We start from the raw sequence: 18713 nt of genomic DNA, 5'->3' as shown, positions 1-18713 counted from the left end.
TAAATTGTGTTCTTCTTTCAGTCTACAGATCAATTTGAATTTGATGGATGTGATAACTGTGAAGAATATTTAAATTTGAAGAATAATAGAGATTTAGTTTATGACTGTACAAGCTCAAACTTTGACGGGTAAGTAGATTCTATTTTGAAGCAATTTTACATGCATTGTTATGATAATACTATTTAGCTTAGTCCTTGAAAATATTCTCTCATGTTTAAAATGTTTTTTTTTTCTTTTAAATACTACTTATGAGTTTTTTTGAGTGTTATCTATGTATGATGCATATCACATTCAGAATTATTGTCGCAATTTTGTGTGATAGATAAGAGGGCACACTTTAGCGAGTTTGAGTAGATACAATTTTATGTTCGGAAAAAGAAGTCATGAGTAATGAATTATACATATATTACATACATATATATACAACAGGGTGGCGACAGAGCAGGGAGATCAGTGAAAAGTCAGGGAAATATCAGGGAATTTCGAAAAAATAACAAAAAATCAGGGAAAATTTTATGAAGAATTTTTTTTTTTTTTGCTTTACAAAATTAAGTACTCTAATTCCCAACGCATTTTCGCCAATTATCTGTTCAAAAAAAAAATAAATAAAATTAATGAGGTGCGATTATACACTGCCGCATATTTGTGCATCTTTTTTCCTCAACGTCAAAGTATTGAATCTTACTTAATAACCACAGGATGAACTTCCTAAGATTGCTTCTGTGTCTGCTAGGTTGTTTATTTTACCTAGCTTGAAATTTCCTTTCAAGCTTTCAATGCTACGTAAAATAAACAACCATACAGGCAAAGAGGAAGCCTTCATTAATGCCTTAGCTCCTTTGCCTTTATTCCATTGTCTCGAAGTAATTAGCATACTGTAATCTCGATTTCAAGAAGAAATCTTTGGTTTTTAAATTAATACTGATAAAAGGTCAAAAGTTATTACCTCTTCGCGCTTTCAATTTAATTGCTAAAATTGAACTTTCAATCAAAAAAACTTTGTTTTTTGCCGTTATACTATTTGTTGTCGCCGCAGATTATAAAGGTTTTCTTTCCTTCAGACTTAAATGTTTCCTTTATTTTATAACCAAGTTGTATTCTTCTTTTATATATTTTAAAATAAACTAATTGCCTTTTTTTCTTTTTTTTTCTTTTTGAATTCCTTTTTTTTTTTTTTTTTGCATTTCAAAGTTGTTTGTTACAAAAACAATCTAAGCTTTTTTTCGTTACATGCTGAAATCATTTGAAATAGAGTTAACTTATGTATGTACATAGGTAAATATTCATTCATTCAACCCTATGTTCTTGATTAGAGAAAAGCTCCCTATGAATGGATGTCAAATGGTTTCGTCTGTTTTGCATAAATATGTCAATTAGTTATATAAGAATAGCTACATTACTTCTATTCTTTTACTATTATTTGTTATTCTTGCAACAATTATTCTACTGTTTGAAACTTTAGTTCAAAATATTTTCAATTACTTTTTAGTTCCATCATAAATACACATATGTTTTAAAGAGTGATTTTAATAGTTTCTTAAAATTCTTATGCTAAGTGATTTCTGAATTTTTTTTTTTTTTTTTTTCTGATTTTCTATTGTCTTTCCATGTATAAAAATTTAATATGCTCTTTTGTCGGGGGTTTTTTCCAAAAAAATTGACTTGATTTTTTTTTAAACAAGTAGCATCTTTTTAAAATATATCTTTAGTTCACCAATTTTACACAACTTAAAACGTTTAAAATACTGCATTTTATACAAACATACAAGTAGAGCAAAGAAAGGAAACCCTTCATTGGTAACGTAAATCAGGGAAATTTGGTGAACTTAATCAGGGAAAAGTCAGGGAACTTTTTTTCACTGTTCCTGTCGCCACCCTGTACAATATTATATACATATATATTACAATATTACGTCTGGTATGATCGTCGAAATCTGAAAGTCCCCTTACTAGTCTAGTAACCTTTCTTTGAACCCTTTCCAATAGAGAAATATCTTTCCTGAGATAAGAAAACAAAAACTGAACAACATACTTAAAATTTTTATCAATGTCATTCATAAAAATAATTAACAGAAGAGGCCCTAAAACTGATCCCTGAAGCACTCTTCTTAAAATATCACTCCATTTAGAATAATTTCCCCTCACAACTACTCTTTCTATCCAGTCAGCCCATTCCTAACACAAAGTAAAGTTTTTCCTCCTCTTCGTATATCAGCTGTTTGCTGAGAAGAGCAACATGCAGTACCTTATCAAAAGCTTTTTGAAAATCAGTATAAACAACGTCCACACACTTTTTGTTGTCTAAAGCCAAGGTAACCTTGTTGTAGAAATGCAATATATTAGCAGTACAGGATTTGCCTTATAAGCTACTTTATCATTGAGGTACCTTATCAAAAGCTTTTTGAAAATCAGTATAAACAACGTCTACACACTTTTTGTTGTCTAAAGCCAAGATAACCTTGTCTATCAAATGCAATAAATTAGCAGTACAGGATTTACCTTTCCTGAAACCATACTGCAAATTAGTCAACAGACTATTAGGCTTTAAGAAATTCGTAATCTTAATTTTGATCAGAGTTTCAAAAATCTTACAAACCACTGAAGTCAGACTTATAGGTCTATAATTCCCTGCATTACCCTTTCTTGACGAGCAGCATTATGTTAGCCAGCTTTCTCTGGCACTGTTCCTGAGTTATAAGAAGAATTGAAAAGGTTCAAAATAACATCCACTAATTCCTCTGCACATTCAACTAAAATTATTGGATAAATATTATCTGGTCCTGGAGCTTTAGTTTCTTTAATTTTTTTCAAATGAAATAGAACCCTCTCCCTGGAAAACACAAAATCCTCAAGTTGTATATTGGCTTGTGTCTTGTTAGTGTTGAGATAGTTATCTTTAAACACACTAGAAAAAAAGTTATTAAGAACATTTGCAATATCCCTATCTTTTGAATTAAATTTTACGTGCTCATCAACCAATGGCCCAATTTGACTATTTCGGCCTTTCCCAGAATTAGCATAAGTAAAAAACTTTTAGGATTTCTGGCAATGTTTGCTCCAATTCCCTTTTCTGAATCTGTGCCAAATGCTTAAAATTATGCCTTCCCTTACAATACTGGAGCCTATCAGCACTCTGACTAGTTTCTTTAAACTGATTAAAAGCAGCTTGCTTACAGTTTAGAGCTTCTTTTATTTCCCTAGAGAACCACATGGGCCAAATTTTAGTACTAACACCTTTTCTTCTAAATAGAACATAATCCCCAACCGTTTTGATAGTTTTTTTTAAATTCCCATCAACTGCAAATCTATGTTGCTATTTTCTAATCCTGACGAAAATATCTCTTTTCAGCTCTGCCTAAGTGCGACAAATTCAGTATTTCTGAAATTGGGCACAAACCTAAAACTTTCATCTTTTTACACTTCAACTTTAGTACAGAACCTAATACTGTTGTGATCACTATCTCCAATATAATAAAATATAATCCAATACAATGTCCCCAAATAATTTTCAAGAGCAATATACAAATGGAAGCTTTTTGATTTAATCCTCATGAGTCATGCCATTGTACGAGAAATGCCAGAATTCTCAATAGGGTTTTCCCCAGACCATTACAGGGCAGGGTGCCTCCAAATAGAAAGGCACTTTTTTATAGAAATTTTGCAATCGAAAAAGTGCCTTTAAAAAAATAAAAAATAAAACTTTTTGTGTACTACATGCGTACCAAAGTATTTTTCAATACCCATGTACCTTTTAATAATACCTTTTTTTAATGAATAAAAAGCATTTTCTCATAATTAAAAAAAAAATGTTCTAAAAACTGAGAGATTTCTAATTTTATTCAAATCATGGGAAACAGGGAGTTACGTTTCAAAGCCAGGCTTGCACGAAAGTTTCCTTTTGGAAAAAAAAGTTTGCTTTTGTGATGAAATTTGGTTAAAACTTTGAAGGATCAAGGAGGACCCATTGAGATATGTAAAAAAAAAGAGGGCAGGGTGCAGCCCCCTTCTAAAAATACCTGAGGGAAAGACTAGTCAACATTCAATCCACTGATGCATTCTCTTAAAAAACTTTCAAAATTCTGTTTTAGCATAAATAAAAGAGGAAATTTTGGAATGAAATCTGTTAAGTTTGAATTGTTCCTAAATTTGATTTCATTTGTTTATTTCTTTTTTTCATGAGAAAAAATTATCAATACATTCATACAAATTCAAAAATATGATAGAAAAGTAACTTCGTCTGAAATTGTTTTCACATTCAAAATGGCAAATGAAAATGAGGTACTTGGAAGATAATTTTGTTATACTAAAAAGTAGCATTATGTAGCGTAAGAACTATCAATTCAGTATAGAAACCTTTAAAATTTACACTCTAATGTATTGTGCAGGTTCCATTTTCTGGGATTAAGAATTTGGGATAGCTCTAATTTTTGCAATCTCAATTCCTGTGAAGGATCCCTTTTTTTCCCATAAAGGATTTCGTGAAAGTTTCGTTTTGTTACCATTCATTTCTTAGAATTAACAAAAAGGTGAATAATTTTTATTCTTAAATTTCCAATGCTCATTTATCTATTTTGCCACGTTACATGGCAAAATGGATAAATTGTATGAAACTATATAGGCTGTCAACATTTTTATTTGAAAAGTGTGCGATGTCCACTTCCTACTCCTTCCTCCCCTTGTCACAGTTTTACGACCTCTCTTCTTGCCGCAAAGCTTTACATCGTTTGTGGACGCCTCATAGGTGAAACTTATGAATGATATTCATCTATTATTGTTTCTGAGAAAAATTGTCAGAGAAAATTAAGTGAAAAGTGAGATGCAACTAGGAAATAAAAATGGCATATATTTGCAAATACTGTCGGTCCCGCTTAATCAAATATTCTCGGTTCCAAGAATTATTCGATTAAGCGGGGAAATTTTCTTTACCTTTTGGTTGTCAGTTTAGACAGCATTTGTCATAAAATGTAATCAATACCTATATGAAGGAAATAACTTTAAAAAAGTTTTAGAAATAATAAGCTAATGAAACAACAAAATAGTTAAATAGTTTGCAGAACAAAAAATACATTTGAAAATTACATTAAAGTTGCTTACAATTTGAGTTGTGAAATCTTTGTTACGGCACCTTTTTTCAGAACATTATTTTTTGTAAAATTCTGTAATAGTGGATTGCTAGGTCCTTTGGTAACACTTTTATTGTTTCTTTTTTTTTAACGGCAAGAACGAAAGAAATGAGATAGACTACATGAAATGCTTTGACGAAATATGAATGTGTTTTCTTGCACGCTGATGGTGAAAAATATTGTTTTATATTTTTATGTCAATTGTTGTTTGTACCTAACTTATTTCTAATTTATTCAAAAAAATTTCTCAACAAAAATATTTACTACAACTGATACATATTATTCAATTATATGGGGAAGTTATTCGATTAAGGAGCGATCTTTAACATTGGGTCTGTGGGGAAATATTTGGCTCTGTATAAGTGGGGTGTTCGTTTATCCATTACCCGATTAAACGGGGCTGACAGTACTATTTTTTTTGTTGTGTTGTCTGGAACTAAAGTAAAATCAATATGTGGAATGAATGCTAAAATTGTAGTATAAATGTAGTAGGGTTAACCAGGGCAATTGTGATAGGTTTTTGATGTTTTCAAGAAAAATCATTAGTTTAAGAAAAGTGTTTAACAATATCACACTTTAGAATATGCAACTTCTACATCAATCAGGATGTACCACCAAGAGCACCCATATAGGGGGTCAACGGGAGGCTTGAGCCTCCCTTTGAAATAAGAACTTCCTTGCTTTTAGTACTTTTTTCTTTGCAAAAATGTAAAAACATTTCTTCTCCAGCCATTAATGAATAAGTTATTAAAAATGTAAAATTTTAATGACTCTAATCTGCCCTGAAATCAGTTTCCACGGGGTAAATATCCAGCTAAATCACAGAGAAAATACTCGTGCACCCCCCCCCTGCAACTTTGCATATGGGCACCCATTTGTACCACACAAATTTTTAACAAATTCTTTACAAAAATAAAAATTGTTTGAGACATTTACCCGGAACAGATTTGTAAATCACATGATTTTTGGAGTAATTGTGAATGATCTCAGAAATGCTATTTTGAATGTGTAATAATAGATTATGGTACATAAAGCTCTATTCAAGATGTTGGCCTTGACCCTACTTTGGAAATGATGCTTTCATTTTTAGTGCTCACTATTCCCTCTTGTATAACACCAATAAGAGATTTCTCAAATTTATTAAAAATAGCGAGTGGAAAGTAATAGAAAAAAATTATAATAGATGTTTAATGCAAACTCAAATTGGAAAATCAGATTTTTTTTTATTATACAAATATAAAAAAAAAAAAAATAGTTTAAAAAACTAAAAAAGAAAAACACACTTTTGTAGCAAAATGAACTAAAAAGTAAAAAGTTATTTTTGGATAAGTATATACAGTGATTGACCAAGCACGTAATTTTAATATAATACAAAAAACTGCGGGCTGCTGTCTCTTTACATTTTTGTATGGACAACAAATGGAAGAAATTCAAGACAACTGATAAGAAGCGCTCCCCCCCTCGCTTTTTTGTATTGCATAAAAAATTAAGTATTTGGTCAATTACTAGCTTCCAAAGATTATTTTTTACTTTTTAATTCATTTTGCTACAAAAGTGTGGCTTTTTTTTATTTAAGTTTTTGAAACTATTATTTTATTTTTCTTTTTTTCTGTTTAGTTTAACTTGTTTTACGAAAAAAAAAAAAAAAATACATTTCAACAAAATTTAAAATCTTTTATATTAATGAATTCCCCCCCCCCCCCTAAAAAAAAGCGGCTAAAGGTCTCGGGCAGCATTTGAAATGCGGTCTCTTGAACTCCATAAAGAATAAATATACCCCTTAAAGTGTAATAGCCATGTTCTAAAAACATTCAACTGCACTGATAAATTTCCTGTCGAGTAATTGTCTAATCCAGCTGATCCATCTCAGTCATCAATGTACGTGTGCAGAAATCATATTTACATTACTTTGAAAATTTGGGATACATTTTGATAAAAGTATTGTTCAACAAAGGCCTGATCAGCAATGAATTGTCAATTGAAGGCTCACCTAAATTTTGGCATGAAATTAGTTAAAAACTAAAAACTCGTGTTCTAATTGCTTTGGAATAATGGAACAAATTTTGACTGATGCAGAAAAATCAAAAGTTTTTATAGATATTTTTCAATGATTTTTGCAAAATTTTTTTAATCTATTAAAAAAAAAATTCTTCACATAGTTAGAATTAAGGCCAAAATATTCATTAAAATTGATATAAACTAACAATTAATAGTTAATTAATTTGATTATAGAATATTGCATTGTCATTGGATCTGAAATCATGTGCCGAATTTCAAAAGAATCTGATTGCAGGAAGTATGCGAAATTTGAGTTGCAAGATTCCATTACAAGACACATACAGACATACCTACAGGTGAAGCTAACCAAAGCGTGTTCAAAATAATAAGTTTTTTTAAAGATATCAAATGAAAAAGTCTAAAAAATTACCACATTGGCTTAGTATAACTCAAAAATTTTTTTTTTAATGTTTCAATGTTTCATTTGTTAATGAGAATTTAAACATAGACTTATTGTTCATTTACATCCACAAATCCATGAAAAATATAAGTTACTCTTTGGTTCTTGTATGTTTTCATAAAAAATGGTGGAGCAGTAATGATGTCAAAAATGGTGATTGAAAATACATAGTTTACATACAAACACAGTTTTTGTGTTATTCACACAGTGGAATCCCTGTACAATGATTTCCCCATCCTCTTCAACATTATTTATTACCCAGACTTACTTGTAGTGCGTTGTAATTGTAAACAGAGTTCGCATTTACAACTCACAATGTTCAGAACACGAACAGAGTTCACATTACCCCCTTTTTAAAGTTCACATTTACTACAGATTTTCAAAAATTAGAGGGAATTTGTAATGTTAAAACTAACAAAAACAGGAGAAATGAATATTTGAGCAAGTCAACCACTTCAAAAGAAGTAGGTTTATGCATTCATTACTATAAAATTGAATCACAAAAAATTATTTTGAAAATTTAGCTAATGAGATGTGAAACCGAGGTACTAGAAAAAAAAATTATGTTTTTTTTTGTCAATAATTAATGTATACAAGGAGTTGGATAATTGTTTCCAAGAATTAAATGTAACCATATTTTGTGTCAGTGCCAATTTCATTCCCTCTAAATTTCTCTGGTTTGACACTAAGTGTCGCCATCGGTGATTTGTTTTCTGGATGCCATCAAAAGCACTGTTTGTGAAAGTTTCTTAAGTCTTCTTTTCCAGTCTGCTGTGTTGCAATTGAAGAGCATTCTTTCTGATTTTTGAAAATACTCTTTGTAAATGCAAAACAAAATAAATAACAAAAAAGTATTAGATCAAGTTGAAATTCCTAGATTGCCAAGTTTGGTGAAATTAGTTAAGATTTTTCTTTGGTATTCAAGTAAAGTTAAATTTTGCTAGCAAGATATTCGACTCATATTTTAAAATAAATAAGTTTATTTACATATACACAATATAGATAATGTTTAACATATTTATCAGGATAATTTAGTCACGTCAAGAGTGACTGCAAAATGTGCCAAGATAGCATGAAGAATTGCCTACAGAATCGATAAAGTCAAGAAAACTAAAACGGCATTCAGCCTACTTAAAAGACAAATACAATGTCATTCCGGATCACATGGATTTGCATAAAAATACTTCAACTTCAAGCTTAACTGAATCGAGAAAAATATACATGCAAATTATATATGTTGACTAAAATGTTTAACAACTCCCACTAGATGAACAGTTGTTCATCCAAAAATATATGTAACAAAGTAGAATTCTAATTTAAATTTCTTGTATCACCTTCTGACAAGATCAATTTAAATCAAGTTTCAAAACCTCGTAAATGAACAGGAACTTCCTCTGAAAATAGAAAAGTAAAATATATTAGTAATGAACAATTAAAACATTCAAACCAAGGTTGTTTTTTTTTTAGTCCACCAAAAGTTCACTAATTTATCAAGTCTCTTATCTCTAGATTATAGAGAAGTTAATCAGTTCTATTTAAGATGGCATTTCCTGTTTGAATTTTGCAGGATCGAATTTTCCCATCTCTTCCTTGAAATATTTCAGTGATTTTCCTCATTTTCCAAAAAGTTCTCGATAGAAGTTCATCCTGAATTAATACCACATCTTTTAACTTGAAATCATGACCTTTGATTTGGTTTGTGTGATGTGCTGACCTTAGGTTTAGAAGATATTCTTTCATCCAGCCTTTCCAGAAGTGGTTGAATATTGTTTTGCGCAAGCATAGCCATTGAGTAAGATTTCCTTAATTCCAAGCAAATTGAAATCATTAATTTTAATTATAGGTAAGCACATAGCGCGTTTTCCAATTTAAAAATGGACAGGTGTAATGGCAATGGTTCTTCAAATTCAAAATAAACACAGATTAAAGGTTGAGAATTGATCATGGCCTCAACTTCTACAAGAAGAGTTTCTAACTCAGGGTTCTTACTTCCTTAAAAAACCCTTAAGAGACCCTTAATTTCATCAAGCAAAATTAAGGTCCTTAAAAAACTCTTAAAAAGTCCTTAATTTTCTGAAAATTTCCTTAAATTTTTTAAACTATGTCAAATTTGGTCCCTTTTTTCTATTTTAGCCTATCATATCTTCATTCTCCGTGATGTTTGCCGAAAACGTACGTTTTGAACACATGTCAAACACGTTTATTCGCCGAAAATTGCATGCCTTGTTTGAGATTTCAATCTATTCGCATCCTGCAAATATTTCAATAATTTTTAATGTTGGAAGATTTTTCATCATATGCTACTTTATATCTGTTTATTTTATTCATTATTTCAATCATATTTTTATTTTTTAATTTTATTTTAGAAAAAATTTAAAAGAAAAAAAAAAGTGGTTTACTCTCAGTCTCAGATTGTATTGAAACTCGGCTTGGTTACTTTTTTTTATGTATTTAAGAAAGTGTTCAAAATACTTATGGTGAATATCTAGTGGTTTATGTTAGGGCTTTACAGGCTGTGAAATTTTTTAGAATTTCATGATTAAATGAAGCAACTTCAAGGATTTTTTTTTTTTTTTAAATCCTGAAATAGTATTATGAAGTTTTAGAAAACACATTATGTGTTCCAATGCAAAGAAAAAGGATAATCAATTATGTATTTATCTATTTTCAATTCTTACTATCTCGCTGTGAAAAGTATATGTTCTACCTTAAAAGGGAAACTTAGATTTTTTACTCTGCTGTAAATTTTTACTTTACAAACAAACCTAATTTTAAAATTTACGTTCTCATTTTCAATACCTTAAATTCAAATGATTTTAGTTAAAAAAAGATTTTTTCCCTAAAAAATATAAAAAATTTACATTATTGAGTGATGTAGCTAAGATTGAACTCTGACTCCATCAGCCCCTTTTTTTTAGCACTTATGAGGTAGAAATAGCTGCTTCTCTTTCAAAATTTAAATTTATATAAAAATACACTTGAGAGAAATGGTGCAGTATAGCAAATTTGTACAAAATGGGATTTTAGTAACAATAACAAATGAAAAGCAATAATAACAAAATCATAGTTTAAATATCTTGTAGAAAAGAGATTTTAGCTCTTTTCCTTCAATTTGCTTCTCACTCTAAAAATGTATGCCAGTGGCACAGCGAAGGGGAATTTTTGGGGGTTAAAACACCCCCCTGAGGCATTAGTTTTAACATAAATGTGTATTATAATACTGTAGTTTAAACATATGAAAGGACTGTTTTAATAATGAAACTCCCCTAAGAAGATAATTTTGACCAAAAAACCAACCCTAGAAGACATTTTTGATCAAAAAAACCCTCCAGGTTTTTCTGGCTGTGCTTGATGTATGCTAAAAAAATATGGTTTTAATTTGCAACTAATTTTCTGCAGTTATCCCCATTTTCCTGATCTTTTTTTTTTTTATATCTGAAATTTGAGAAATAAAGAATGCTTTAAGAACAATATGTGCCTTGTATTGTATTAATGACTACCCAATCATTTCAAGCTTAATTAATATTAAAGAGATGGTGGGATTTTATGTAAGAGACAAGTTCATTTGCAATAAATTAGTCATAAATGATAAACCTACTGATATTGATATGGTTTGGTTGGAGTTGATAAGGGCAAAAACTTGCTCTTTGGAAACATTTATAGGCCACTTAATTCAAGCCAGGGACAAGATGAACAGATGTATCATATTATTAGTGACATGTCCAGTAAGGAATCATGCATCATAATAGAGGATTTCAATTTTAAGGGTATTGATTGGAATAATTTTTATCCTAGTAATGGCAGAGAAGAGGCATTTTTAAAAGTAATTGGTGACTGTTTCTTAGATCAAGTTGTAACTCAGAGGACTCGAGAGGAGGCGATTTTGGATCTAGTTTTCTGTGACGTAGGAAGTTCTGTTCAGGGGTTGTGTGTAGGGGATCATATTGGAGATAGTGATTATAACAGCATTAGGTTCCAGAATAAATTTGAAGTGCACAAAAATGATAATTTTTAGTTTGTGCCCAATTTCAGAAACACTGATTTTGTTGCACTTAGGCAGAGCTTGAAAGAGGTTTTTTTGGCGGATTGGAAAATACCGACGTAGATCAGCAGTAGACGGAATTTAAGGAATAGGTCCCTTAACGGTTAACAGTTGGGGATTATGTTCTATTTAGGAGAAAAGGTGTTAGTACTAAAATTTGGCCCATGTGGTTCTCTAGGGAGATAAAAGAAGCTCTAAACTGTAAGCAAGCGTCTTTTCATCAGTTTAAGGAATCTGGTCCGAGTGCAGATAGGCTCCAGTATTGTAAGGCAAGGTGTAATTTTAAGTGTTTGGTACGGATTCAGAAAAGGGATTTGGAGCAAAGGGGCTAGCAGATAACACAGATGGGAATCCTAAGAGTTTTTGTTTACGCTAATGCTGGGAACGCTCGAAAAAGTCAAAATGGGCCATTTGTTGATGGGCATGGAAATTTAATCCAAAACAATAGGGATATTGCAAATGTTCTTAATAATATTTTTTCCAGTGTGTTTAACGATAACTGTATCTCAGCAGTATACACTAGCAAGGATTTTGTGTTTTCCAGGGAGGAGGTTCTATTTCATTTGAAAAAAAATTAAAGCAACTAAAGCTTCGAGACCAGATAATATTTATCCAAAAATTTTAGTTGAATGTGCAGAGGAATTAGTGGATGTTATTTTAAATATTTTTAATGCTTCTTGTAACTCAGGGACGGTGCCAGAGGACTGGAAACTGGCTAACATAACGCCGCTCTTCAAGAAAGGGTCTAAAGAAAATGCTGGGAATTAAGACCTGTAAGTCTGACTTCAGTGGTTTGTAAGATTTTTGAAACTTTGATCAAAATTAAGATTATGAATTTCTTAGTGTCTTTTATAGTCTGTTGACTAGTTTTCAGTATGGGTTCAGGAAAGGTAAATCATGTGCTACTAATTTATTGCATTTCTACGATAAGGTTACCTTGGCTTTAGATAGCAAAAGTGTGTGGACGTTGTTTATATTGATTTTCAAAAAGCTTTTGATAAGGTACTGCATTTTGCTCTTCTCAGCAAACTAGATGATATAGAAATAGGAGGAAAAACTTTACTTTGGGTTAGAAATTGGCTGACTGGAAGAAAACAAAGAGTAGTTGTGCGGATAAATCACTCTAAATGGAGTGATGTTTTAAGCGGGGTTCCTCAGGGTTTAGTTTTAGGACCTCTCTTGTTAGTTTTTTTTATTATTGACATCAGTGAAAATATTTCTGGAAGCATGAGTTGTTTTGTTGATGATATAAAAGTTATGGGGATTGTAGAAAATGAAGAACAGGTAAAATAGCTTCAAGAGGATTTAGATTATACAGTAAAACCCCTCTCAACGGACACCCCTCAAAGGTGGATACCCCTCTAATGCGGACAATTTTTAAATTCCCTGATTCCAAGGCAAATAACATTATTAATTATTAAACCCCTCTATTGTGGACGAAAAAATTTGTCCCGTTAGTGTCAGCATTAGAGGGATTTTACTGTATTACTAAGTGGGCGGAGAAGTGGGGTATGGCAGGGTTAATGTAGGGAAATGTCTAGTGCTACACTTAGGTCATGGAAATAAGTACGAGTTATCATTTACAGGGTTCAAACATTAGTCAGGCAGAAAATGTTATTGATCTGGGTATCTTAATAAATCAGGACTTCAAGTTTAATCAACAGTGGAGCATTGCAAGTAACAAAGCCAACAGAATGCTTGGATTTATCAATAGATCTATTACAAACAAATCTAAGATGGTTCTTTTGCCTTTATATAGGAGTTTATTAGCACTCCGTTTGGAGTATGCTGTGCAGTTTTGGTCTCCTTATCTGAAGAAAGACATTTCTGTATTGGGAAGGATTCAAAGAAAGGTAACTATACTAGTAGGGACACTTTCATATTTAGATTATGATACCAGACTTAATAGGCTTAATATGTATAGTCTGGAGCAAAGGAAGGTCAGAGGGGACATGATTCAGTTGTTTAAATTTGTCAAAATGAATGATGTTAATGGTTTAAATTTTTGCAGCGAAGGCAGGACGAGGGGCCATTGTTTTAAGCTATTCAAATTTCAGGCTAACCTGAAAATTAGGAAAAACTACTACTTTAGTAGGGTGGTGTGTGTATGGGCGCTTGGAGCATCTTACTGGAAGAGGTGGTAATGAGCAAGGGGGTGGATAGCTTTATCCACCCCCTGTGGCCATTGATCTTCCTTTAGGACTAATAAATTGACTAGGATCAGCCTTAACAGTATTAATTTTGTTACTTTCCTACTTATTGGTCTTTGTGAATTATTTTCATTGTTTGAATTGACTGCGCGATACATTCTAACGCTTAAATATTTAGTAACGATTGATTTTATACACTTGTTAACGAGAAAAATCTGCTGCTTCTGTTTCCAACATATGCTTATTTAAACTTAGAAAAACGGAATTCGAAATTTTTCTCATAACTCTTGTGGTCTCATGAGTAACATTATATTTTTGTGTTTTACTCCCAAAACTTTTTCACATTCTCTCTCAGTTGTTCTTCACGAATGTACATATTTCAATGGCTGCAATCTTGCAGTAAATTATCATACTTGAATGTGTCCCAAAATTCTTAAATTTTATTAGGCCTATTTTTTGGTTTGTTGTAGTTGAGACTGCGTTGCAGTCGTCGCAGTTCACAACAGAGTGCACTTGCCGGACAAAAAATCCAGCGTAGTCAGAAACATCACTAATATACTGCGTCATGTTAATTGAGATAATTTCTGAATTTTCCAAGTCGTCGTCAAAGGAATCCGAAGAAAAGGCTTTCTTTCAAAGCATTTTTGTTACTCTTCAAATTTAATCTTAGCATTTGAAGGTTGTCAAAATCAGCGCAATTTGAAGAACTGGAATCGATCAAGGCCTCGGCTGGGATTGATCAAGGCATATCTATCCCTTTTTAAGATCTATGGTCATGACCCCCCCCCCCCCCCCCTTTGTATCCGCCATTGCTCCAGAGCATATTTATGATCGAAAGCGACTCTTTAAATTTCCGTATGAATGAATAATCTCTTTTTCGCACTTCGAAATTGTCCGACGGTTATTGTTGAATCCCCCCTCACAACCTGATCACACTGAAAAAAGTTTCAAGGTGATCCTGAGTAAGCTTATAAGTCATTACGCAGTTTAGAACTGGAATTCGAGCACCTACATACTTTTCATGTGCTCCCAGCACACTTTTCATAGAAATTAGGGAACCTAAAAATCCAGTTTTTCGCGGACAAACTATAACTTATTTTCCATCACTAGTTTTTAGTGATTTAATATAATGCTCGGCATCTACAGTAAATTGTTTAAAATATTCTTAATTTCGATTCTGCATGGGGACTTTTTTTGCTTTTAGCAGAAAGAAAGATTTCTGCTACTCACTATGTCTTTATTTTTTAATAAAATTGGCACTAGCATTGCATTCATCAAACCCTCTTTCGCTAGAAAATCTTAGATTCACACATATAGAGATTTCTCACATAAGTATAATGAAAATCTTCAGACAATCCTAGACTTTTAATGACGCTTCGCATTGTTAGATCACTGCTGCCCGAGAAGAGGGAGACACGATATCCCTTGATCACGTGATTCTCGGAAGAATCATGATGACCCCACTTTCTCCGGGTGAAATACGCTGCGCTGTAGGAGAAAGGCCTATCTACCCCTTTTTAAGATCTATGGGCCCAGCTAGGCTGGTTCTAGTCAATTTATTAGTCCTCAATGAAGTTCAATGGCCCTCTTAAAGCTATCCATCCCCTTGCTCATTATCACCTCTTCCGGGAAACTGTTCCAAGTGCCCACCACCCTACTAAAGTAGTAGTTTTTCCTAATTTCCAGGTTAGCCTGAGGTTTGAATAGCTTAAAACAATGGCCCCTCGTCCTGCTTTCCGTGCAAAAATTAAAACCATTAACATCATTCATTTTGACAAATTTAAACAACTGAATCATGTCACCTCTGACTCTCCTTTGCTCCAGGCTATACATATTAAGCCTATTTAGTCTGGTATCACAATCTAAATCTGAAAGTCTCCTTACTAATCTCGTTACCCTTCTTTGAACCCTTTCCAATACAGAAATATCTTTCCTCAGATAAGGCAACCAAAACTGAACAGCATACTCCAAATGATGTCTTATTAATTTCCTATATAAAGGCAGAAGAATCATCTTAGATTTGTTTGAAATAGATCTATTGATTAACCGAAGCATTCTGTTGGCTTTGTTACTTGTAATGTTGCACTGTTGACTAAACTTGAAATCTTGATTTATTAAGATACCCAGATCAGTAACATTTTCTGCCTGACTAATGCCCAAACTCTGTAAATAATAACTTGTATGCTTATTTCCATGACCTAAGTGTAGCACTTGACATTTCCCTACTGTAACTGCCATAACCCACCTATCTGCCCACTTAGTAATATGATCTAAATTATCTTGAAGCTGTTCTACTTGTTCTTCAGTTTCTACAATCCCCATAACTTTTACATCATCAGCAAAACAATTCATGTTTCCAGAAATATTTTCATTGATGTCATTGATAAAAATAATAAACAAGAGAGGCCCTAAAACTGAATCCTGAGGAACCCCGCTTAAAACATCACTCCATTTATAATGATTTCCCTTCCTTTGCATAGTTGTACAATACTATTAAGTTCAAGTACAACCACCTCATAACAAGATTCATAAGGTTGTCTTGCCCAAAAGGGTAAATAAGCAAATTTTCTTTCCTGACAAAATTTCAATTTTAGTTCTTTCACTAAAGAACTTTTCCCAAAACATGACCCAATATCACAGAGAACCCTTGTAGTATGTATCTATTTCCAGTAGATACAGAAAAACAAAGAATTTGTAAAAGCATAGATTTATTCTGTTTAACTTTTTGCTCTGACATCATAGACACAATTGCGCCAATTTTATCTATCTCAAGATTTTCTATTTTAGTTTCTTTAAAGCAAAATAAGTAATTATGATTACGACTTTCACATTTTGTACAAGGATTAAGCTTTGATTTGCAATATGATGACAAATGACATTTTAGAAAACATTTTTAACAATGTCCTCCTTTTTTAAATTTAGAACAATGCGGCAAGTGGTATCATAAGGAATGTCTATGACAAAGAGTTTTGAGTGCCCTGACGGTTGTTAAACAGAGAATTTTTTTCTCATTTTGAAGACTTTAAGTGTGATTAATGTATATATATCACAACTGACTCAGCGAGAAGCAAAGAAAATTACGTCCTATGTAGGCTTTATTTTTTTTTCTAAATCATGCTGTACAGCAGCACCTACCAGGGCTACTAGTTCTATCTCTTGCCCCAAGACAGAGAAAGGGCTCACCTACCATTTGTACTGGTTATTGCCAAATTTTTAATTTTGCCACTTGCATTCCTTTGCTTCTCACTACCTCAATTGATCTCAGTTATCAATGTTAGAAGCTTATTTTGATTATTTAAGTGAGTTAAAGTTCTTAGGTCTTATTATCCTATCATAGTATAATAAGGTCTAATGACAAGGTTTTAAAAAATGTTTTATTTCATGCTTGTTTTCTGCAAAACCAGTGTTTTTTTGTTAGTTTCTTGTAGTAATTGATCTGTATGTTTAATTAATATTACAATTTGTTGAGTCGGATATACAGTCTTTATTTAATTTCAAATCTCCCTTAAGTGGGCCTTATTACTCGCACTTACCTTATACCAAGTTGGTCTAATTTCATACAATTTAAATTACCTCCTTGCTGCTGCTCCTCTCTCGGTTAAAAAAAACTGGTAAAAAAAATGTTGTCATGAAGTTGAATTGGATAAAATTTAATCTAAAGAGCTTTGTTTTAAAATATTTTCAATGAAAACTTCAAAATTGACAGCTTTTCTCCTGTTTGTAGAAGTAAAATCTAATGTTATGTTTCTTTCAAAAACACTGGGTACGCATTGATGGATATAACAGTAACTCCCTACTTCTATGGTAACATTGACCTCCTCTACCATATAAAATTGAACTAATTTCCTGTTCCAGTAATTAATACTTAAGTATGCTATGAATGTTTAATGCCATTTATTATTTTTAAAAGGAATAATTTAAATGTTTAAATTGCAATTTGAAAACTAATTTGAAGTTTAACTGCTTTTTTGGTTTGCAAAACAAAAGAAAAGGCCCCTAGAGAAGAAGAAATTCGCGACTAATAAATCTACTGGTCACTGGCGACCAAAATAATTTTCTAGTCTTGATCTTCAGAAAGATTGTAGCTTTTCAATGTTCAGATCTTTCTTTTATTTATTTTTTTCCATATTATTACTATTATTAATTTTTTTTGCTATTTCTGCTATATGTCTCAGTTGAGCACTGAAGTTTAAATTTCACTCTTTCTTTCCTCTTCATTACTGCAGTAAGGACTTTTAAAAGTATTATACTTCGATGCAGATATTTTTTTTAATGTGTAGAGGAAATTTGAGTAATTAAAATTTTAAAGTTGTATTCTATTTAGTTCATTTATTTTTACAATTGTTGATGTATGGATTGGAAACGAAATTACTTCTATCCCTTGATCTCAAAATGCTCATTTCTTATTGAACAAAACTGGTAAAAGTTTTTAAAAGACATGGAAAGATCAAAACGAGGCATTATTTTTAGAGCTTTGTGTCATTAGTTTCATTCTGCATCACCAGGTGGCGCTAAGAGGCTATGAAAGGTAGATGCTTTGGACTTCATGGATGGATGAATGTTTCCCTTGATGTTTCCGATAAAACTGATTTTTTTTTTATTTTTTTAAATCATTTTCAAAAAAAAAAAAAGAAACTTGTAAGCTCACATTTCGTGATCTTGAACGTCGTTCAAACTCATTTTCAATCTTATTTTTTGTTCAGTAAAAAATTGAAAAAAAAAAGAAAAAGTTAGCATTGCATATCGTTCAAGGGTCGCGTACAAAAAGTAAAAAAACCCTCCCCGCCAATAATAAGGAGGGGATAATCAATATTTTTCTTTTCGAGAAATCTCGACCTCAGCATTCTCGTGTTTGATTTTGTGGCTTGAACAATTTTGTCTTTTCATTTTGAACTGTTCTAAATTAGTGAATGAATAAAGAGAAAATAAAACGTAGGTGT

General features: G+C 31.8%; 1 protein-coding gene across 1 annotated transcript in view; it reads left to right on the top strand.

The window, feature by feature from the left end:
- Positions 1-18713, top strand: part of LOC129220218 (transcription elongation factor SPT4-like) — an 81060-nt gene that overhangs the window by 6362 nt on the left and 55985 nt on the right. Inside the window, exon 2 of the mRNA XM_054854584.1 lies at positions 22-128. Coding sequence (XP_054710559.1) covers positions 22-128 — 107 coding nt within the window. The remainder of the gene's footprint in view (positions 1-21; positions 129-18713) is intronic.

Source organism: Uloborus diversus, chromosome 4, assembly GCF_026930045.1.
Source record: "Uloborus diversus isolate 005 chromosome 4, Udiv.v.3.1, whole genome shotgun sequence".
NCBI lineage: Eukaryota > Metazoa > Arthropoda > Arachnida > Araneae > Uloboridae > Uloborus > Uloborus diversus.
This window is presented reverse-complemented; position numbering and strand designations above follow the sequence as displayed.